The 24,558-nt window shown below is 42.1% G+C and overlaps 1 protein-coding gene across 1 annotated transcript in view; it reads left to right on the top strand.

Moving 5' to 3' along the window:
* Window positions 1–19,113, top strand: part of thsd4 (thrombospondin type 1 domain containing 4) — a 42,553-nt gene extending 23,440 nt beyond the window's left edge. Inside the window, exons 6-16 of the mRNA XM_022741834.1 lie at window positions 8,415–8,619; window positions 11,097–11,272; window positions 11,444–11,540; window positions 11,841–12,038; window positions 12,365–12,494; window positions 12,907–13,111; window positions 13,494–13,667; window positions 14,494–14,667; window positions 14,843–15,022; window positions 18,449–18,593; window positions 18,919–19,113. Coding sequence (XP_022597555.1) covers window positions 8,415–8,619; window positions 11,097–11,272; window positions 11,444–11,540; window positions 11,841–12,038; window positions 12,365–12,494; window positions 12,907–13,111; window positions 13,494–13,667; window positions 14,494–14,667; window positions 14,843–15,022; window positions 18,449–18,593; window positions 18,919–19,061 — 1,827 coding nt within the window. The 3' untranslated portion in view covers window positions 19,062–19,113. The remainder of the gene's footprint in view (window positions 1–8,414; window positions 8,620–11,096; window positions 11,273–11,443; window positions 11,541–11,840; window positions 12,039–12,364; window positions 12,495–12,906; window positions 13,112–13,493; window positions 13,668–14,493; window positions 14,668–14,842; window positions 15,023–18,448; window positions 18,594–18,918) is intronic.
* Window positions 19,114–24,558: the final 5,445 nt, after the last annotated feature.

Genomic DNA, 24,558 nt, shown 5'->3' with positions numbered 1-24,558 from the left:
AGCCTTTAACGAAGACGCTGTGCCCTTCGCCCCGGGCCGTGAGGGCAGTTTGTGGTATGGATGAGGCCTCTTTTTACTGTTGGGATCAAAGGTCTTGCCACTCATGCCTACATCTGTCTTCATCACTTGGCTACAAATGCTCATGCTTGTGTCTTACGGGATGTCCTGTCGATATGATAACCTGATTTCACTCTTGTGACTTCTAGTCCTGCAAAATTGTCCGAACAATACTAAAATAAACTAGAGGATGTGAAAAGGTACAAACAGCAATATAACACGATTTGTAAATTTGTTGAAACCACAACTGCCACTTTTGTCCTCAGATCATCTCTTTCTAGTTACGGTTTGTCTGTGTTCCCATTTTGGTTTGACACATGTTGCTATTGATTTTGAGAAATGATATGTTGTGGAGAGCAGAAAGAGCAGCTGAGTGATTACTATCCAAAACACCAGAATTTGTGTTTCTATTTGTGGTTACAAGCCACAGTTAGTCGTCTAGTTAGTGCTCCCATTTCCCCAGAGCAAGAACTGAAATCTGAGAGAAAGGAACAAATTCAATAAATCTGCAACTTCTGAGCTATTGATGAAGTCACATCTTCCATGTAGTAAATATACAAGTTTAATTTCTCCTGGAGCCACCTGCGTGAAAAAAAACTGTAGTTTCATCTTTCTTTGATAAAATGTCCTCTGAACACTGCGTCACATTAGATGTGCGATGGTAAACTTGATATCATAGACTCTAAATAGCCTGAAATAAGTTTTTTCTTTTAACCAAAATGCTTAATCAAGTTTGTGATGTAGTGACATATTTATTTATAGTTTTTTATGAAAGCATTACAGCCGTTAAAAGTTATTGATGATCATATTTCATTGGTGTAGTGATATATGCATGTAATGTAACCAGTGACCACTGGTTTTCCCATCTGAAAAGACAACAAGGAGTTGGTAGAAAATGCTCTGGGGGTCTTAAATATGCACTTGGTGGAGATGTACACAATGTGGTAAAAGACCAGAAGCTGCATGTCCCAGGCAAAATGTTGGCATCCTCACCAATTGATGATCCATGCAGAAGATATGTAAATAAATAAACCAACAGCACTGCTCTTCCATTGCAGTGTATTATGTGTAAAAATGCAGCACCAGGCTGTTATTTTGTTTAAACTCTGTTTGGTATTACCATTCATTTCGGGTAACGCTGGCCAGGATTAAACCCACTAAAGAGCTGCCAACATTACCCCCCAAATCTGATAGCATCCAGAACCACTTTCCACACAGAGGAGAAATACTAAACAGGGTATATGGTATTCATGAGTGGGCCTTTTTTAACGTAACCTTTGGCTCTATGAATGAATGTAATTAATGGCATGCTCCTTGGCATGGAAGTATTGCTCTGTTACTACTTAGGTAGTAAGCTAACAATTACAGTTTACGGTAGAGCAATAAACTCCCTATAGTTACAGTTGCTAGGCTGTGATTGGACAGCCACTGTTTGAGGGAGGAGTTTAGTGAATGATATATTCCTTTCCCATATCCCAAATCTCATTGCATTTAAGCTAAGAAAACAATATGTTTTAATGTCATGCGATACATTTATTCTATTGGCATAGTCTTCGGAATATCAGTGCAAATAACAGATGTGCCCTGAATCATGTCCAGTGTAATATTTTGTACTTACTGTACATACTTCGCACAGTACAGACAGTAAATCAGGGGTAGTCGGTGGTTCAGTTAGTTTATTAGTGAGAATGTCAGATGTGAACTCGCTGGCAGTTGCTTCCATACATGCAGATGCGTTTGAAGTGCTGACTGAAGTAAAAACAGTGTCGCCTGCCCCTGCTCATTAAAACCAGTTAAAGACCCGCAGCATCCCAGCATGTGGGAGGCAGATGCTGGTAGCAATGGCAGCCACATTGTGCATGTCATAAGAAAGAGAGGGGGGGTCTATTATTGTGCCATATTTTATCCTAATCTAAACCTAATTTTAAAACCTCAGTTAATTTATTTTTTTTATTTCGTGTCCATGAGATCTTTCTAAGATCTAAGTAATGTCATCTCCAGACACAGCATCGTGTCTAGAGGTCACTTCTACTATAAATTCTTTGTCTTTGGGACGATGTTGCCTCTGTATTCTCAACATGGAAGCCAAGTTAAGGCTATATTGCTTTTCCAGATGAGATGGTATGTCACAGCTGACCACGTCATGATAACTTCATTGGCCGTTTGCCTCAGAACATTAAAAACTTTCGATGTGTGAAGAGCTGTAGAAATCCCCAAAGTGTTCAGCAAACAACCCCTTTTAACTCAGTGCTCACTGATATGGGTTAAAATGCAGCATTACATCCAATTCTGGGATACATTTTTATAGTATAGAGCACAGATCATAGCGTTTTTCTGTGAGGAGCAGTGCTAATGTCCCACCAGCTTTGCCTGGTAGGAACCGCTCTGTTTGCTGACATGAATGAGATAAAACCCTTCAGCATTGTAATGGAACTTTTGTTCATTTTGTTTACAGTACTGTAATTGGTATGGTACATTTGAAGTTAGTGGAAACATGTTTTGAAGGAGACACAGTCCATGTCTCACATTATTGTTTTTTGTTTTGCTTTTTGCGGTCAGTAGAAAAGCTGAATAAAGCTGAAACTGCCAAGACTCAGGTTAGAAGGTTCTGGTGGGATCTGAGCCTCAGCCAGTGTGGATTCATGTGGATTCAGACTTGAGGACGTTTAACCACTGCACCATCTCCAGGCTAAGAAAACATCCTTTTATTCATAACCTCCTCGTTTCATTGTTCTTTTTCAGCATTTGGACCAGCAGCATGTAGCAGTGAGAGTAATTCTGGGTAAGACTGTCAGTTTTTACTGCAATCCAAAGCTGCTCTGACACTGGCTGCACGGGGGCAATACCCATGATGCTTCAGTGCATCACGGTGATATCTTACATTTTGTTTAAGTTCATACTCTTTAATGTCTAGTGTGGCCGTGGTACCGACAGTAGTTCCCTAACCTATAGCATTGTGGGAATGGACAAGACCAAGTCTGGACATGAGAAAGAGGTAGCAGTCACATAAATGTAAAACTTGCATTGAGCTCTGTCTGTCAAAGCCCCAATAAACAAGATAAGATTGTATGCTGACATACTTACTGTCTCACTGCTGATGATTTACAATGTTGTTTGGATATTAATGTTTGGGACTGTTTATTTAACCACCTGAAGTGTGTGTTTTACACCTTTTCTGTATGACCAGACCAATTTGAGTTGTGATGACACTAATAATTAATAACTTGGATAAATTTCAGAGATAGAAGAAAAAGGAGACAGGGAGATATATTTTGCAGCTTGTGAAGCTTTTAGTGAATATACAGAGGTTTGTGTGTATGTAAGGCAGCTGCCCACATTTGGATGCTGCTGATGCAGTGTAGCTGGTAGGTTCAGCCGTAAGCATCTGCTGGTGTTAGTCAAGCTGTTAGCCTTGAGCTTGATGCCTCTGTCAGTTGTAGATTATCGTTTCTCAGCACCCCAAAGCCTGGCTGACAATGTGTACATGCTAAACACAGAAACTGGTGCCTTCACTTTCCAAACCCTCTCACATCCTTTGTGTTTTTGAATACATGTAATAGCCATTGCTGAGGTCCGAGATACAGTTCATTCAGAAAGACACCAGACTGCTGCCAATTATCGGTCAAAAAAGATGTTAATAAGGCAGTGTAAATAACCTCTAAATAAAAGCATTATCATGGTCACAGAGTAAACTGCTTCAAATATCTTGCCTGAGGCTCCAGGCCTGTGTGATGATATCCCACCGTACTCGGTAAAGACTTGTGGATTGAACCGCTGCAAAACTAACAGGGCTCATTTAAAGTACAGAAACATATTCAAACACTCTTCTTCTTTGCGAGGGTCCAGCACCAAGTAAGCCTGTAGTAAATTGAGTAAAGCCTTAAACTTAATTGACTACAGTGAAGAGGAGTTAAAAGCCTGCATGTTACATCTAGTGCTGTTCTTAATTTAAGCATGATATCATTCTGAGCATTAACTTTTTATTCATATTTGCATTCCTAGTGTGGAGCCACAAACCAGGCCTCCTACAAGGATAAAAGCTCTATTATTGCAAGGGAATTGTAACATTATGCCAGAGCTGTCGGGAAGAGATTTAGAGCCTGTGCAACTGTATATCCTGACATTGTGTATGTTTACTGCTGGGAGTATTACCAATGGCTGATATTTGCCACTTTCCCTCCCACACACTCTGATATTGGTTTAGACAGTTATTCATCGCCTCTAAATCTTTATTTCAGAGAAGAGACGCCTCTGCACACATGTGTTGAGAAACACAAGTGAAACAGCAAACAGGGCCTGTGAAAATCATCACTTATATCTGGGCTTCAGTGTGAAACTCGGTTTGAAGAATGTGGCCTTATAAGAACCTAGCTGCTGAAGGTTGTTTGAGGTGTAAGTTAGAATGTGTATTCAGTGCAGTATGTGATTTTTCTAAGCACATTTAAGCTTTAATTGCATGTTACCCATAAATACCACCAACACATTTATTGTGCTTGTCTATTTACCCCCTTTAAGCTGCACTAACCAATATTTTTATTGTAACAATGAGTCTATGACTGTGTGTAATGTAAGAGGGGTTGTTTGTAGTGATGAACCCAGTGTGAATCATCACCTGACTCTGCAGGCGATGATTGAGAGCAGTTGCTCTCAATGAAACAAGTCCAAATGACTACTAATGCTTTACTAATATCTACTGGATATGTTTGTGTAAATGGGCTTCTGTTTGCTAAACTTCACCATATTAACTTAATGGAAAAAAAAGAAAATATCAATTTTGTGTTTATAGCTTGTTTCCACCACCGCCAAGTGGCCCGAAACCATTTAATACTGCTTTCACATCACTCACATGCCAAACTATGGCATTTCTGAGTAGCCTAAGGAGATGTTGTAGCTATGCCTTAAGACTTGAAGTAAAGGAAGTGAAAGACAGTCTTGGGTTTAAGAGGTTAAATGAAAGGCAATTGTAAGCCCCTTCTTTCTATTTTTAAGGTCCCCAAAATCACACGACCCTAGAAGTTCATTGCTATGTCTCCACGCCGGCAAAAGTCATCATGTTTTCAGGTTGTCCGTCCATCTGTCTTTCCCATTCTCGTGAACACGATGTCCAAGTAACACTTTGAAGGGATTTCTTGTAATTTGGCACAAACATTCAGTTTGGACTCAAGGATGAACTGATCAGAATTTGGTCGTCAAAGGTCAAGAATCAAGGTCACCGTGACCTCACAACACAATTTTTTGACCATAACTCATGAATTCATACACTAATTATGTCTAATAGGATAAAATGATGTGAAGTGATGATATTTAATATCCAAATGGTCTAAGGTAAACTTCACTGTGACATCATAATGTTCTTTAAAAACACTTCTCCATTATTCAACGCTGTAACTCAGGAAGGGCAGATTGTGGCCCTATTTCCTGCAACTGGGCTGTTTGGCGGAGGAATACAACCGCAAGGCATTAATTCTATTTTTTTGACTAAATTTAGGAGCCAACACACTCGTGTTGTCTGTTACAATTAACATTAAGCCCCACAGTTTACAGTTCACAGTTCACTTGGTGGCTACTAACCATAAAGCTCAGCACTGCAAGTCAGCACTTGGCCGAGACCCCAATGTTTACATCTCTGCCTTAGTTTATTTTCTGTATTTAAACATTAAAGCTGCTAAGGGAAGAAAAGTGCTGCCATCATTGATCTATAGGTCGCTGGGGGTAAGCTTGTACGTCAATAAGAAAGACTCTCAAATCTTACCTCTCAGTATGTCTGTGTCTAACTCTGACTGTCTTGTTGTGTTTCCTGGGAGTAGAAAAAATCTCTAGTGACAAGCGCCTTTGGCAAAACTGTGTGGGATCAGTTTGTTAGAAAAACTCTGCAGTATGATGAGTTTAACCCAGCTGCATCTTGTGGGAAAATACCATCAGGATTTACTTTAAGATGATGTTGTTTTCAGTGATTGCGAGTTGACTGGGAGTGGACTCCACTGTCCTGACACATATAACTATTTCCAGATGAAGGTGGGTTTTAGCGACATTTTAAAAATCCTGTTAAAGTTCCACTGAAAACAGGGCGATTTCCCTCAACAGATGGCACAAGCCACCCACAGAGTGAAGGTGAAAAAAGCATTGATTCGAAGAAACTAGACCAAGACTCCAAAGCTGCATCCTCATTCATCAGCAACGCTGAGATTTGTGTCTCTGCTCTCACCAAGCCGTGGTTTCACTCATGTGTCCTGACACCAGCGACACCTCATTTTGATGAGTTCATGGTTAAGGTCACATTTGTCAGAGACAGCCTGGAGGGCAGATGTGACAATCTGGGGGATTATTCAGGGACAGATTAAGATGTTAGTGTTTTGTGCTGCATGCTACTGCAAGGCTGAAAAGTTTGTCCTGACAGTTTAGTGATTTTAATGGTGCAACTGTCCAAATCACTACATATCAAGTAGTCCCTTAACTCTCTAATGCGTTCTGCGCTGGAGCCATAAAACCTCTTGGCTCTTCCCAAATCAGAAGAAGGAAAACCCTGTGCGTTTTTAAATCCACAGTCATATGATATTAAATTGACAATTCAGATTTTGCATCAGTAAATTACTCTGCTTATTCTACTCTCCTGGATGAATATGCTTTGATTCAGACATTTTCCCATCCAAATGGCCACAGATAACCTCTCACCATGTCAGCGTCTGTTTTATGAGAGGAACATTTTTCCCTTTTTCAGGCAAATGCTGCCTAGCTGCTATGACTGTGTTGTTTTATATTCATTGGTAGTCATGTCACCAACAGCTCGCCTTGACTGCATTTTTATTTGTTTTCCATGGTGGACTTATTGTAGCTAGTTAAAATGTCCTCCAGTGGGTTTTTACCATGCATTATGGATCCCTTTATCACTGGACTCTTAGCATTTTGAGCTGTTTTATATTCACTGATCTGTAACGCGAGACCATGAAATGCAGCAGTGCTTCCCTGAATGTTATTGTGTTGTGTTTGGTGATTTTTATCCTGGTTTTATTCAGCCCCATGCTGTCCTGCAGCATTAATTCCACGCTGACCACAGAAGCATTGGGCACTTTTGTTTTATTTTTCTCAGTACTCTTAGTTTGCTGTTCTTTTCTCTCATCACTTATTTCCTGTGTGGAAGGAGGCACTTCATGTTTGTTTTGGCCCAGGTGGTGTTTTGTCCCAGAACGGAGTGAGCTGCTACGGGTGGGAGACAGCCAGACTCTCAGTTCACCCCAACTGCCTCAGTCCACCCGGGGCCACCTCTTTTCATCTCTCCTTTCTCCCTCTTTTCCCTTTCCTTTACCTTTCTCCGCCTCCTTATCTTCTCCCTGCTGTCTGTCTGCCTGTCCGTCCGTCCATCTGTCTGTCTGTCTGTCTGTCTGTCTGTCTGTCGGGCAGCTTCACTTGTTTTTTATCGTTTATCAGACACTTTGCTGTAAATTTTCCTTTTTCCACTTTCCTGTTCTAGTGAATGGGACAATGGTCTCTGACTTCTGGACTCACTGGCTCAACAGCCACACATTGGTTTGCGTTGCTGAGGTATTTGCCATATTTAACAAGCTTTTTATGGGTGTGAGGAACCAGTGTGTGCAATAGCTCTGAGGGAAATATGTTTTTGTCACAAGACAGAGCAAGAGAAATACGTCAACTGCAATCAGGGGATCCACACGGAAACCAAGTGACAGCTGCAAACTGACTAGACACCCTGGAAATTGGCTGCTGTCCAATCACAGAAAGGCTTTGTGTTGTTATGTCTTTCCCCTCCACGATGCCCACTCTGCTGTTTCCTCAGTGGGGATTGTGGTCTGTTTGGGACTGACCGTGACCCTGCAATAGCAAAGGCCAGTGTGTTTGAGTGCATGGTAGCCTACTGGGACCAGTTTTGGCTGCTCCACCACCTGTTTGCACAGCGAGTTACTTTTACTGCTGGTTTGAGTGAATTTATGGACTACTGATGTTAACTGTTCTATTTTTACTGTGCCCAGGTTTCCTGTAATGTATTACCGCCAAAGTGACACAGAAACCTCGCGCTCCAGAGATTTAAGAAGGAAATTCAGACAGTCACACTAAAATGGTGCCTTCTGGAAAGTAACAGTATCCCTACTAATTAGTTATTCTCTTGTAGTGAATAATGTGAGCTCATAGAGTTAATTTAACAGGTTCAACTTGGCTTTGTTATGTAAATATAATCTCATATACCTCTTTTTATTTGTCTTGTATATGCGCACATCGAATAAACCTTAAACAACTATTTTACTGAACACTTGAAATGCACATTTTGATACTTAAGCTACTGCTGTTTCACTCTGTAATACTTGTCACTCCTCATCTAAACCCTTTTCTCCTCTGTGTCGCAGAGTCTAGGCTGCGATGAGTATCTCGGATCAGGAAAAGTGATGGACAAGTGCGGCGTGTGTGGAGGTGACAACACAACCTGCAGGCTGGTCTCTGGAGTCTTCAAACACAGTTTGACCAAGATTGGCTATCACAAGATATTAGAGATCCCAGAGGGAGCCACCAAGATCAACATCACAGAGATGGTGAAGAGCCGCAACTACCTAGGTGGGGAAGAAAAAACGCTTGTCACACTGATTCTGCGCACCAGTTTCACAACATAGAAACTTTGACGAAGTAGAACAGCGGTCTTCAGTCTCCTAGTTTTTATTCCAGCAACTGTTTTACATCTGGGTGAATATTACTACAGTAATCTGCTAATCTAATCGCATATTATTTGCATGACCTACAAGCTGTACTACAGGCTGTCAGCTCACGTCTGCTGCTACATTCACACAGCATACTCTTCTCACTGCAACAGTAATATACTGCAACAATACACCTGTTTCACTATGTGGGTGTACTTAAGACGTCAGCGCTCTGCTCACTCGTGCCTGCTGCCACATCACTCACCGGAAAGCTGTGTTACTCCTTCTGCTGCTGCTGTACATATAGCATTTCAAAAGCTCCACCTTCAGCTCAGCATCCACCTGCAGACTCTGAGTCTAGTCAGTCATCATCGTCGCTTCCCACTCCCTGTCTTGCTGAGCTTTTGTTTTCTTCTGGGGGGGGGGGGGGGGGGGGGGGTGGTTGATGAGGACAGATTGTAGACGCCAAGTGTCAGTGCTTTACATATTCTGCATTCATGTAATGATCCATTGCATGTGAGTTGGCTGAGTGAACTACATGTGGGGAAAGAATCAAACAAAGATAGTTTCTTAGCAGCTTGTCAGTGTATTAAAATCATGCTATAATAATAATAATAATGTTTTTGGCATCCACTATTTTGCATAAAACAGGCTTTTATCTGTTAGTAATGGTTGAAGATGGAAGGAGGGGAAATTGCATGTTGTTGAGAGTTCAATAACAGGGTATAGTCCAGGAGGCTGAATGCCAGAAATGTGTGTATATGGAGAGGTTGTAATCAGGGAGCCACTGGTATTAACTGGTATCTGATTTCTGTTTTTCTGCTCAGACCTGATCAGTCTTGGCTAATTTTATATTTGAACATATTTTTGAAGATTAGGCCTCGCTGTGTTGGCTGTACTTGAGTGTTGTCACAGCCAGGTTTACAGTTTCATCAGTTGCAGTCTTCATTCCAGTTCAAAACACATGTAGAAGGAATGAAAATCCATCATCCATCTACTTCATGTCATATTGTATTACAGATTAAATGTATGACACCAATGGAAAAAAAGAGAATTATTAAATGACAAGTGTAAGAAATGTTTTTCATTTGATGTGCTGGCATTTGGCGGTTGTACTAGTTCCAGCTGTGCCTGCAGCAACAGACAGCATCTGCTTGTAAAATTAATTGGATTTGTCTGATTAAAAGGGAAATTAACAAAGGGCGTCGTCACGTTTTCAGGATTTCTCCATGCAGCGTGTCGCCTTTATTACCACCCACCACTGTGGTGCTGCCTTTCAATGGAGCCTCTGAGTGAAACGCACTACACAGATAATTGGTGTCTTTCTAGAGGTGCAACAGTGGGACACAGTAGTGGGTTATTTTCAGAAGTGACTGTTGGAATGTCAGACATTGTTTAATGAGAGCCATGCCCCAGCTAAACCGTAGACTTGGAGGAAGAAGGGAATGGCCCTGATTTTCCCCCCACGGCCACTTCCCTCGAGGAAAGTGCATAAACATGCTTTCATTAGAGGATCTTACCCCTCAAGCCTCCCCATCCCTTTTAATTAAGGTGTGGAATTTTACCACTCTGTAAAAAATAACAAACACTAAGAACACTCTGTGGATGGATTCAGTGGTTACCTCTCAAATCCCAGCTACTCGGATGACAAGTACGCTCTGCTTTCTTTCTTTACATTTATATGCACCCTCCTCAACATCCACTCACTTTGTCTCACACATTTACACATGCACACAAAGGTACCATTCACTGTCATAATGTAAGGCTGTGAAACACTGTAACATCATTGGAGGATAAAATAAACATTTCTATTTTTGGATTGACAATCAGGGCACAAAATTCCAGGTGGCAACATTTGCAATGCAAACAAGATTACAGCATGAGATAAGGGCACGACTCTAACAGGAGCCACCTACTGTATCCTCACCAAGTCCACGATTTTTCCTCAATAGGCCTCTGTTCTACACTGTGCATCTCTAATGGTGCTTTTAGTTGTTCAAACACTCTTTTACAAGCCTGTCTAATGTTACACTTCTAATGCTTTTCTAATGGCCTCTTGTACTTAATCCATGGAATCAGTGGAAAACATTTTGGGAGATTTTGTTTCAGGATTTGCATGAAAGATTTGCCAACACAAACAGATCGTCACGTTCATAAAAGACATTGCTTTGAAAGTGCACATGAGAGCATTTATTCAGTTAGCTGTAATTACCTTTTTGGGTGGAGAAATCACTGTCAGACTTGTGTTTTTTTTTTGACTACAGTTCTCATTACGTCTAAATGGTTTTACATTAAACAATGATTATGTGGAAGACGCTGTGGCAGTATTTTCCTTTTCGTTTGAGCTCAGGGCTGTCAGTGGTGATTGTGTGGTTGTTCTCTCTCTCTTTCTTCCAGCTCTCCGAAGCCGATCGGGGCGATCCATCATTAATGGAAACTGGGCTATTGACCGACCAGGGAAGTACGAAGGAGGGGGGACCATGTTCACCTACCGCCGACCTAATGAAATCACTAGTAGAGCAGGGGAGTCTTTTCTCGCTGAAGGGCCCACCAATGAGATCCTGGACGTTTATGTGAGTAGCGTCAAGATCCTTATTGTAGTGACTCTCCTCTTTCATTCATACTAAATATAAAAAGTAGGTTTAGCCAAAAAAAAAAGAAAAAAGACTTTCACAGCAGATAGCACATTTGCGATGGGTGAATATTTGAAGGTAAAGAGTATTATCTCATCTACTTTCCCTCAGATGATCTTCCAGCAGCCGAACCCTGGTGTGCATTATGAATACATTCTCCCCTCTGAAAAACCAGTTGACCCTCAGCAACCAAACTACAGACCAGAAGGTAAATGAGACCCATTCTCTCTAACCCCCTTTTTATTACCGTCGCATCATCTGATTGCGCAATTCATTTTATAGACAAAGCAAACATACAAGAAAAGACTCGTCAAATGAATCAATCATAAGAAATGAGCATTAGTTGCAGCCCTTCACATATCCATCTCTTCATATAACTATCCAACCAGTCAAGCATTTATTCATCCTCATATGTCCAATTTTCACTTTATCCATCCTGTCACCACAGTGAGTCTAACCTACCGTTACATCTCTTAGTGCATTGTAAATTCATGTGTCCGTGTCTTAGGGAGCACTGTGAATGGGCAGGGCGGGTACGACCATCACAGCAACACTCACCAGGAAAACTTCAAGCCAGCAGGCGGAGGGAGGTACCCTCCTCATCTTCCCGACAACCAGGTACCCGCCGTTCAGCCGCCCAGACGTGAGAAAGAGTACAACTGGAAACTGACGGGTGCTACCGAGTGCAGCGCCTCCTGTGGTAAAGGTAGGGAAGCGCGGTTTGTGTTACGTGTTTATGTGTTAGGTTTTTAGTTGCAGACATCCACAGAGACTTATGATTGGAATCAGCCAAGTCTGGCCCTTCCAAAAATATTCAGTTATGCACTAAATAAACTGTACTAAAACAAACCACTAACATTTTATTTTATTACTACAAGGCCAATTCTCTGACCTTTCCCATATTTACTTATGGAGAAAGCCATGTCCTCTTGTGAGCACTATTATTGTCCTTGTTTCTTGGAGAATATTTGGAGATATTTCAGATGTAGTGTTCAGAGCTTAAATTAAATATCTGCTTTGTGTGCTTTTTAGGATTCAGATATTCTGTCTTTCAATGTGTCCACCGGCTGAACCACGTCCAGGTATCGGATGCTTTGTGTGACAGCAGCAGCAGGCCGAGTCCACAGGAAGAGGCCTGCAGCCTGCAGCCCTGCCCAGCATTGTGAGAGACCAGACTGTCTCAAGTTGACCTAACGGCATAAATACTACTGTTACTGATGACTAGACATTTTTGAAAATGGTGAAAAATTACACTATAGTTTGATTTATTTATTAAATCAGTATCCAGACATCTAAGCTGTCACTGGGAGGTGGTGAAGAATAGTGTATTCCTAAATAATATACAGTACATTTTAACATCATGATGGCACTCTCAACCCATTATCTCTCAAAATGCTTGTTTTACATGCAGAGCAAAAGAGCAAAAGCTTTACAGATGGAATTAAATCTTTTACACGTCATGCTCATAGAGAGTCAGAAAGCATCTGCAAATGAACACATCACAATATAAACAACAACAAAAAAAAAAAAACAGCATACCTAACACCAAGCCCCTGTGATTTCCTCCTGAGCAGCTGGGATATTGGAGAGTGGTCAGAATGCAGCAAGACCTGCGGCCTGGGCATGCAGCACCGGCAGGTCCTGTGTCGCCAGGTTTACGCCAACCGCACCCTCAATGTCCACACGAGCCGCTGCCGACACCTGGAGCGCCCGGAAACCGCCAGCACCTGCCAGCTGAAGATCTGCAGTGAGTGGCAGATCCGCTCCGAGTGGACCGCTGTGAGTGGCAGCTATCACAATGTGCCAACAACACAACACCTGTCTGACCCGTCTCTATAGATAACATAGAGCATCCTCCTCATGATTTAAGCTTTAACAAACAGATAAAAGTGCTGTGTGTGTTTAAAATCTTTATCCCTGATGTAAGTAACATGACTTTTCTTCTTGTTGGTATCGGTGATGCTCACATCCTGCATCTTTTTGTCTCTCTTTACATTGTGTCAGCATGTACTTAAAGTTTATGAAGGAAAACACAAACGGAGTTTAGTCCTTGTAGAGATAAAGGGTGTACTTATGAAAAAATTTAAAGAAGCCGCCCAGTCTTTCCAGCAGTGTGTTCCTCCATAGTACAGTATTAACCATGTGGCCCGTGTCTCCATAGTGCTCTGTGCCATGTGGGCTGGGTCAGAGGTCACGAGAGGTGCGCTGCGTCAGCAACGTGGGCGACTTTGTTCCTGATGAGGAGTGCAACATGAATCTGCGGCCTGTCGATGTAGAGAACTGTGACATGGGAGCATGTGCCAAGAGCTGGTTTTACACTGAGTGGGGCAATAGGGTAGGTGTTAAAAGTCAGTGGGAGACATAGTAACTTTTATTCATTTCTACTAACAGTGGGAGTCATTGTATAGGTCTGTCTTCATGAATCAAGCAGCTGTGCTTGATAACCAGACACTATAAAGATCATTTAATAAAGATTTTGACAGTTAGAAAAGCTTTGACAAAGCTTCAATAGTAACAAATGATGCTCCTTTCCCGCTGCTGACACTCCTTCTTTGGTGTTGCTCTCATCTATAATGGCTTACAAAGACAGTAACGATAGAGTAACTTTGACTAGACAAACAACTTGTAGGTTTTAAAGTATCAGAGCTGTAGTAAACAGGATTCAGGTAGAGATAAGTGGAATAACTAAATATAGAAGATGCGCGAGAGGTTTTTGCTGTTGACAGCTAACATCAGATGGCTGTGGAGACAGGAAAGCAGTTCAGAGTGGAATGACCAGTAGGTTACTGCAGGGAAGGAAGAACTAAGCAGATGTTAGGAGCAGGAAACAGACATGAAACACATCTTTGTGTCTTACAGTGGTGAAACCACTTAACTGTACAGCATTATCACAATACAGTACATTAGGACTCAAAAAGAGAAATGAAAAGCACTGATTTCACCAAATATGAACAACAAAGCCAGCTGAGATATGTGTTCAAAAAGGGAGCAAATGTCAGTCTTTGGAAAGTGAGTCTTACGTTTTGTCCACATAGTGTCAAACTCATATCATACATGCATGTTTTCTCTTCAAATCTGGTTATGACCTGTTGCACAAAAATAAAAGCTCCGTTGCTGATCGGAGAACAACGTGAACTGTAAAATGTGTGTTCGCTCCGCAGTGCTCTGCTGAATGTGGGATGGGTGTACGGACCAGGGGAGTCCTCTGCCTGACCAACCACATCAGTAGCCTTCCTCTGGAGGGGTGTGGCAGCGAGCGGCCGTCGGATTCTCAGGTCTGCAATAACGGACCCTGTGAGAATCGCATTGAGTGGTTCACAGGCCCCTGGAGCCAGGTATGAGGATGAGAGGAGGTCACGCTGGGTTTAAAGGGGGAGTTGTCTGGAGTCGCTAAATACATGGGATTTTACAGTGACTTTATATTGACATGTAGGGATTTTTGTTCCTGTCTCTATTTTGTGATGTTTAATTAAATCCATATGGTCTATGCTATTTTCGTATGTGACCCAGTGCTCTGCAGAGTGTGGCGCGGGCAGCCAGCAGAGGTCAGTGGTGTGTCTGATGAAGTCAGATGACGGTTTCACCGTCATGCCGCCATATGAGTGCTCCTCCTTGGAGCGGCCCCTCAGCCAGCAGAGCTGCAACCTGAAGGCCTGCGGAGAAAAGTGGTACCACACTGACTGGAGTGCTGTGAGTAAGACATGAGACCCTCTCTCCTCCCTTAAACAAGGCATGTACTCCTCACTCCCCTCTACTCTTAACAGGCTAATGGCCAGCAGTTGATAATCTGGGTAAATCCTGCTGAAGAAATCTGTCAAAATCCTCTGTAGATGTTTGCTGGTATACACTGAGCTTACAGACACAGACAGTGGTTCTGGTTAAGGTACACACAGAACCATCAGAGGTCTCCTTGATGATGTCACTTTCTACTGTGATTGCACCATGACATTACTTATCTCCATCGTCCTCACACTCCAGTGTGAGTAGTACTACTATCACAGGTAAAGGGTAAACATTGGTCCTTCATTTGCTTTTTACTAGTAATGTAATGCATGAATGACAGAATCTCCAGTCTTAAGTATTTAAGTAAAACATCAAAACACATGTCACTTAATTAGCAGCATACATATGCATGCATGCATACAAAACTCTGCTAATCTGTATCACCAGGACTGTCTGGGTTGATCAGATATGATGGACAGTGACCAGACAACCCATCAACTGTCATTAGATTTTAATTCAAATGTTTCTACGATTGGTGCCCTGAGGTACATGACATCACCTTTTGTCAACTGAGCCCCGCCCTCATCAAACCAGTGAATGGAGCACAAAGAAAAAAATACAAATACAGTAATCTGTCATGTGAAATAACCAACACCAGGCCCTGTTCTAGACTGCTTTGACCGCCACACTTCAAGACTTCAAGACTCATTACTCGTGTACTCTATGAGCGTCCTTTAGGACTGTAAGCTATAACATGCAGTGTTTTATGTTATCTAAAACTGAAGCCATAGAATCTGATAGTACATAAGCCCATAATGTATTTCATTTTAAACTGCTACATCCAGAAGGTGATTCTAAGTGATTGACAATAAACAATCACAAAAACCACAATCAGATCTAGAGATCAAGTGTCATGGATTGGCTAAAACTAAAACCAGAATATTCTCATCGGAGTGGAGTCACTGAGTGTGAGCACAGAGGACTGGTAACCAGAGTGTAAGCGTCTGAGTAGGGATGAAGTGAAATGATTGCGAAGCATCTGTTTTATATATATATATATATATATATATTTTATACAAATATATGTTATGTTTTTTGTTTGATAGACCTCGCTGCGTCACATTCATATCAATGAGAGTGAGTAGATATTACAAACTCTCAGTATAACACAATACAGCTCAACTGCACCACCAACTACAACCCCAAAAGTTAAATTAGCACATCTCCAAAACAGTTTAGACAAAATATTCACTAAGGTTATACCGTTGTATTAGATTAGCATTCGTTTTTCTCAGTGTAGCTAATAAACTGGTAAGTGAGAGTATGTTTTACATGTGATAAACAATCCAGGCCACATCCAAGTACAAGTACAACTCACATGTTGTCAGTGCAACACAGTTTTATTAAAGCACTTCATATCATGACAGAAGTTACTGTGTCTCAGGGGAGATGGGAGCAAAGGGGGGGGGGGGGGGGGGGGGGGGGGGGGGGGGGGGGGGGGGGGGTGGGGGGGGGGGGGGAGGGGGGGGGGGGGGGCGGGGGGGGGGGGGGTGGGGGGGGGGGGGGGGGGGCAGGGGGGGGGGGGGGGGGATGGGGGGGGGGGGGGGGGGGGGGGGGGGGGGGGGGGAGGGGGGGGGCGGGGGGGGGGGGGGGGGTGGGGGAGGGGGGGGAGGGGGGGGGGGGGTATAGACAGGGAGCTGGTTATCGGTTCCATTCAGGACATGGATTTTTTGAGGATTGCGGTCCTGGACATGCAGTAACCATCAAACTGCTCAGACAAGAGGCTGCTGCACTTCCTGTCCATACAGCTCTCTGAGTCTGCGAGCCTTCTTCTTCCTCTCCAGCTCATCCTCATCCTCATCCTGCTTCTTTCTGAGTCCAGACTTCAGTCTTTTCTGCAGCCAGTGCAGGGCCCTGGTGGATTCTGGTGTAGCTTGAGACTTGAGGCTCTTTCCTTCAGCCGTCCTGCAGCTGAGGGCGGAGTCGTCTGGGCGGAGCTCTTCCTCGCAGCGTGTCGTCTGCTCTCCAACCCAGTTGTTAATCAGAGTTTTTCTCTGACCCTGCTCCTGGCTCTTCATCGCAGAGGTCAGGCACTTTGAGCTGGTGTTGTCTTGCACACGGCACAGCTCAGCCTCCTCGCGCCTCCTCTGCTGCACCTTCTTCAGATCACTGATGGTGTATCTGGGTGTCGTGATGGGCTGCTCCTGCACCATCATGACCTCTCTCCACTGAAGCATCTCTGTCTTCAGTTGCTCCTGCTTTCCTTTCTCCAGGGCCTTTTGATTATCTTCCTTCCTCTTCTCCTCCTCTCTCTGTTTTTCCTCCTGCCTCCTCATCTCCTCTTCAACTCTTTCCTTCTGCCTTCTCACGCTTTCAGCTTCTTTATCTCTTTCCTCCTTTTCTCTCCTGCTCCTCTGAAGCTCCTCCAGAGCAACTTTTCTTCTTCTCTCCATCTCCATTTCTCTCAGCTCTTTAAAGCTCTCTCTCCTAAAATACGCCCTTCTCTCTTCAGGGGTCATTTTGCGAATGTTGTTGGCGATCTCCATCTCAGCGTGGAGTTCATGTCGTGGTCTTGCCATCTTGTTCGAGTTCACTTGTGCAGCTCGATCTGTGTGTGTGTGTGTGTTTTGCAGAGGTGTTTGGTGAAGTGAAGCCGGTAAGAAGAGTGGTGGAACCATGGAACAGTTCCATCAGTTATTACACAGATTCCTTGATTCCCTCACAGTTCTGCTTCTAGAATGATCCGTGTGTCTGTTGATCCTCAGTCAGGAAATGTGTAACATGCTTCAGCCACTGTAAAAGCACTTTTTAAAAGTCCTCCAATGATTTAGTATCAGTTCAATAAAGCTGTGGCTGAGATATACTGACTCTTAGTCCCTAGCATGGACTGCCCAACAGCCCAACACTGGATCCTACATTTCCCATAATACAACTCCCCACACCTATAGTGTCTAAGACAGACTTTGTAGTTGCTAAGCTGTCACTACTATTTTCTTAGACAAGTCAAAGCTCTTCCAGAGCCACAGAAATATAATACAACTTCCCACAGGCTGAGATGTATGCATCACTATAGTAACTTGACTTTGACATGTAAAATTGGTGAAATACACCTTTACAGACTCTTGCTTGTGATTTTAAATTGAGTTTGTGACCTAAAAATACAATACTTTTTTTTTTTTTTTAAATGTTTTTAATCATGCTTGGGCCATGGCCCTATTAAAGAAACAGCAATGTTGGTTGGATGGTCAGTCCACCAGTTGGACAAATATTTAATAGATTGCCATTAAATTATGTAAAGACATTCACAGTCCTATTAAAATTTGTCAGCAGTGGACCAGCTTTAGCGTGGAGCTTTATTAACCTGACTGCTGTCTCTGACCCCTGTCCTTGCAGTGTTCAAAAACATGCGAGGGAGGTTTCCGTGTGCGGGAGGTGCGCTGCCTCTCTGACGGCATGCTGTCCAGTGAGAGCTGTGACGGGCAACTGAAACCAGCAGAGAGGGAGGACTGCAACCCAGAGCCCTGCATACCCCTCATAGGTCAGTCCTCTCCTAACCTATCATCATTTGAATGAAAAGTTGTCAGCTGGGAATCCCCTGGCATGAGGAGCGCATCAGTAGGTGTTATGTCCCCTTTCTAATAGCCTGAACTGGAAATTGTACCTTGAGCAAGGCATTGAACACCAAACTCTGTCCAACAGTTGAAGCCCAAGCAGCACTCTGAGAGCTTTGAATGCTGAGACCTCTACCATTCCCCTGCAACATTTACAGAGGCTCTGTTGCCATATGTTCCCTTGCTTAATAATCCTCATACAGTATTTGCTAGAAATTAAGAAAATGAATTTAAGATTTATTTCTGTTTTAGATGAGAACTGCAGGGACAAGTATTTCAACTGCAACGTGGTGGTCCAGGCTCGCCTCTGCGTGTATGATTACTACAAGACGACGTGCTGCGCTTCGTGCTCACGAGTGTCCCACAGACAGTCGATCCACCGAGGCCACAGCTAGCACTTTGTACCAGGGTCTCTCAGCTCCGTGTCGGGCCAGACTCAGTACCCGCTGCAGGCACTCTGGTCCTGTGCCAGCCAGGGGAGTGGACTGGCTGGACCTAGCCTAAAATGGACGTTTTTTTTTTTTTTTTTTTGCCAAGGATGGAAACTGAAGAAGGAACTTTTCTGCTGGCTTATTCAGAGACAGCTGTTGGGAGAAAGGCATACCTAAGAATAGTGGAGGACAGGAATCCAGTGACTGGATAAACAGAGCCCTGATAGGGTGAGAGAGATCAGCAGCAAACTGAAGAACCCACAAAACACTTTATGGATTATAACCACAACTTTTAATAATTGTTTTTTATTTCATGGGAAACAGTTTGCAGCTGTCTTTTACCGAAAATGGCTCTTGAAGTGGATTACCGATGAAGAGGAGAGCACCTGTAAACTGTTTAGCGTGGACTATGTATAGACTGTATTATGCTCTAATATGGCTCTTTACTCAATGCTCAGATTTTTGGCACAATGTCATATGAAGTAGGTCCTGTCTCACCTATAATCAGCTATTTAACGCCCACTTTGTTGACCAAAGATATATAACCTCATTAAACTGAAGACAGTGACAGATTAACACCTTTTTCCTAAGAAACAAATAGTGTGTCATCAAAACCCTCCATGGTGCTGTTGGTGTATCCTTTACATGGAATGGATTCACACGGAAAATAGCAGAATTTGAATTCCTCGTGGCCCAGATTAGGTCCTTTTTTTCCTTCCTGCACAGCCATGAGGTGTAAATGCAGCCTTTGTAATATGTTTGTATATATGTATGTATGACAAAGTGAATGATAAGGGTTTTCTTTTTAAGGGTTCTCAGACAGTCCTCCCAGCCACTGAAGAAAAAAAGCCCTCTTTATTTATTTGCGTGGCTCCCCAGGGAGGACACTGGTTTATCGACCACCGGTGGCCCCTTTTTGGCTGCAGGGATGAAACCTTTGTTGCCTCTCTCCACCAATCACAGCCTCTGAACTGAATGTAGGCATTCCACAGCCTGTTGGATGGTAGAAACAGATGGTCAGAATCTATAATCTATTTATGGAGAGATCCTCTCCATAAATACATTATAGATACCCTTATATATATATTATGTGGGATATGATCATTCCGCAATTGTACAATTCCTGATGAATCACCAATCATAACTACATAGAATTATCCATAACATATGATTAATATTTGATTGCAAAGATAAATGATGGCAGTATTTTACAACTATTGACCTGGTATGGTAAATATGAGGTTTACATTAATAGTAAGTCCTTGATTCTTGATTCTTCCATAACACTTCTTCTTTTTGAGTTCCATCCAAAACCTGCACACAGTACCTCTCATACATTCAACTTTTATTGTATTATAGCCGTTATCAGTTCCCTCCAAGCAATATAAACTTACCTCTGATCCATAAGTACTGTATATGTATCAATGTCTAAGTTCTGGTTGAATCTAGTATGCAGTTAATTCCGTCTCTAAGGGACACTACCATTCTGAATGTACCAACTCGATGGCACGACTCTTGATTTTCCTAAAAAAAAAATCAAGAAGAGTGGAACAAAAATACCAGAATCTTTCAGTACTCACAATACGACTGCAACAAATAAAGCATCTGTATTTGCCTTATTTTAGATTTCAAATGTTCAGCAGTTGATTCTCATGTAGTGTTCTTGAGATTTTCTGAAATAAAGAAATTTACTAATTATTTGTACACTTTACAGCAAATTTTCCTTGTGTGATTTCTAAATTGATTCAGTTTCACATCACAGAGGAAGAGGAGGCAATATATTTGATTTAAGTCATCCATCTGGAGGACACAGGCGGTATTACAACAAATTTACAGCAGAGAATCCATTTCCTGTAATAATATATTGATTGATTTGATTTATCTTGCTGCTTCATCTTCTGAGGAACTGTATTTTTTTCCATGTTGTCTGGTTCACAGACTTTTTGTGGTCCAATCTCATACTTTGTATAACTTCTATGAGAACATGTCTCCCATACTGAGGATATTGTAGATGCTAAAACATGGGAATATATTTGAAAATATGTGTATATCAGTGTTTATAAAGAGGGACATAAATGAGTAAGATGTATTTTAAAATATAAGACATTTCTTTTGCCAGGAGGCACAGGAATGATTTGTCCAGTTTGTCCCTGTAAGTCCTCATCTGTCTGAGAAATGTCACTCAGAGTTTCTAAGTGCTGGGCTCAAGGTTTTTGCAGAGTCAGCCATATTCACTGTCACTGCAATGTCATCTTCAATGCAAACCTGTACACAGTAGTGATAGAGCGGTCAGTCAAACACAAACGTTCAAAGACAATTCAATCATGTGCACATATGCTGAATACAGATAATTCAGTGTCAGGTATTTCTTGACTCATTATCAGTACTTCGTTGTCATTTCTACAAGCCCTCCGGTGAATTCACCCCCTGAAAAAACGTACAGACAAAACAGTGGCAGCAGTCTGAAGCGAGCCAGCACTCGGCTGATGAAGCAGCTCCGGGTGGAGTTGGCCAGAGGGCCTGGCCCGACAAGGGGGTCGATGAAGTATATGTCGGGCTCCACCGTGAGGACCGTCCTCTCCTGTACCAGGCGGCCCATCCGAAGACTCCTCAGTCCAGGGTCATTGATTCCACTCTCTGGACAACAGTGCAGACTTTGTACTAAGGTGCTTTTGTTTTTATAGATGTGTTCAAGTTCAGTTCAAATCAGTTCTTCAAAAAGTGACAAATTTCACAGTTTCTCTTGCTTCTTAAATTAAAGAATTTACTTCAGGTCAAATAACTATAAATAAGAAGTGCATAAACAAGAAATATCCTCCACAACCTGAAACTGTTTGTGTTCAGACAACATGTGACCATCCTCTCTCTCCTGCCCTCATCCTGAACTTGTTCCTGCAGCTTGGCCTCTTTTTGTTCCACTCTCACTTCTGCACCGAGAGCCTCTCTATTATTGATGACACATCAATACTGGAGGAACTGGAAGTGTTCGTTCTTCTTCTTCTGTCTACTGGATGGTTGTGATGCGAGCAACCTCAGAGTTGAAGTCTTCTGCTCTCACCTAAGGGTAGCCTCCCACATCGTGCACGTCGATGCCCAGCAGGTGTCCCAGGCTGTGGGGCATGAAGATGGAGCCCATGTGGACCTTCATCATAGATAGATAGATAGATAGATAGATAGATAGATAATTTACCTATCCCCATGGGAAATTCATGTGACCATTAGCTCATTGTTGATGATAATAATAACAGTTGATAATAAATAAACAATAATAATTAGATTAGTCCACTTCCTTTGGCTGAGGTGTTGTATAGCCTGATGACAGTGGGAACAAAGGATCTCCTGAACCTCTCTGTTCTGCGGTGCAGTTTGCTGCAGCTGTAGCTGCTTCTCTGTCCTGCCAGAATGTTGTGGAGGGGATGGCTGGTACCATGGCTCCTCCAGGTGAACCCGATCAGCCAGGCGGTGCATGTAACTCCATTTCACACCTTCAACACAAACAGCTATGTTAATGAAAAACAGAAAATTCTTTGACCTGAATTTTAAGTGTGCCAAACAAACTTACAAATAACTTCATATATGCATTAATATAGCAGCACATTGTCTACAATATAATCAAGCAGAAAAATAGCTTCCAATATCAAATTTGTAAATTTTGCAGATAGCTGATGAAATGAATCTGGTGACAGAGAATCACTGCCTGCATCTTCAGTCTGTTCAGAAAATTAATGATGAAGGAAAATGAAATGAAAATTCAATTTGAATAACAGACTGAATTTGATGGATTTCCATTACATGTCACAACACATCCAACAATTTAGTGACTGAAGTAGTTATGTTGGTATTTTTTAGTTTGAAATCCTTTCAATGAAACCAGGTTCACATTTTAGTTAGAAGTGCAGTGTAGTTTACAAAAAATATATAATTTGCAGGAGCCCAACTGTGTGAAAAACAACCAATGTTTACTCCTTCTGAAAATGTTGGAACCTTTAATTATTTAAGGGCTCTTCAAAAGGTAAAACACTGTTAAAAATCAAAGCTCATCATTATGGTCATCATCACAGATTGATTTCACAACAACCAAACATGCAGTGTGCTTTTCACCTCACAGAAAAAAAAAACCACTTTACCCTTCACATGTCAGTAATCCAAGCCTATCCAAGCCTGTTCAAGTTCAATCAAGTTAAACCTAGCCTGGTTTGAGGTCAGCCATGGCAGTGCGGGAGGACTTCAGGAGGGCCTTGTAGATGACCCCCTGGTTTGGAGTGAACATTGGCTGGGAAGGAGCAGGTGATGTCTCAACAACAACTCACAAACATTAATACAAAGCACCAAAAACCAGGTCTAGCCAGTGTCATCCAGCTACAGAACCACAACACCTGCAGTTACACATCTGCGGTTCTAGTCTGACCTCTGCCACCTGCAGTAAGGAGAAGTTACAGTGGCAGCAGCTGAACTCTACAGGAGTTTGCTGTCTACAGGTAGGAAAGAAATAACTACTGCAATTTGCTCTGTGCAGATACAGAATGTTCCGGTTCAGATTTTTTTCCTTTTTCATAGCTGTTGTCTATGTTTACAATTTATCTTTGGGTTTTTTATGTAGTCAGTAATTATTTAATGACTTTATTTACAAGGTCTTCAAAGGATAATATTTGAATATAGAACTTTATTTCTATTTGAGTACTGAATATCTACAGCAGACACACTGATGCTCCATTCCTGTTATTTTGGTTAAAAATGATACAGGCAGTATCCGTAGAGCTAAATATAAAACTGCAAATTTAACAGTGCTGCACACCGCTTTGCCATGTTGCAGGTTGGCATGTGAACAATTGATCTGACAGTAACCCAACAACTCAACTTTCTGGAAATGCTGAATGAATGAATTGTTGAGTTTATGAGTTACAAGTTAATGGCCACATCTGAAAAACTGCTGACATGTCAAAACTACTAAAAGCTGCTCACCACATCTCCCCTTGTAATTCTCTTGTCACTGGGAGCCCTAGCATGGCCGCAGAAGATGACAGAGCAATTTTTGCCTCTGGCGGTGAATAATGTCACATACATGAATTAAAAATGAGAGATAAACAATAACTAGATATGAATAATTTATCTCACCACAAAATGACACTTATGGAATTGAATGTAATTAAATTATGTATTTGAGTACAGCACCGCTGTTTTCAGTGTTTCCGAGTGTCCTGATGTTTCAAGCATTTCATTTGGACAGGAAAATCCTGCATCCACTGACCACTAAACCCAAGGAAGAATTCACTGCATGTGGCAAAAGGTTACAAAATGATTAGTAACAAATCTTAAAATTCTTCACCCATTGTGATGTTGTTAGCTGGCAGCTGAAAGCCATACAGGTACATGGGCACGAGGTGTGACCCATCCCTAGGGATGCAAGGGGCGAAAAAGCATGTAAAAAAAAAAAAAAAAAAAAAAAAAAAAAAGAGGGACG

The sequence above is a fragment of the Seriola dumerili genome, unplaced genomic scaffold (genome assembly GCF_002260705.1).
Source record: "Seriola dumerili isolate Sdu_G_001 unplaced genomic scaffold, Sdu_1.0 BDQW01000003.1, whole genome shotgun sequence".
NCBI classification, from domain to species: Eukaryota; Metazoa; Chordata; class Actinopteri; order Carangiformes; family Carangidae; genus Seriola; species Seriola dumerili.
Note: the sequence above shows the minus strand (reverse complement) of the source record. Positions and strands in the feature narration are given on the sequence as shown.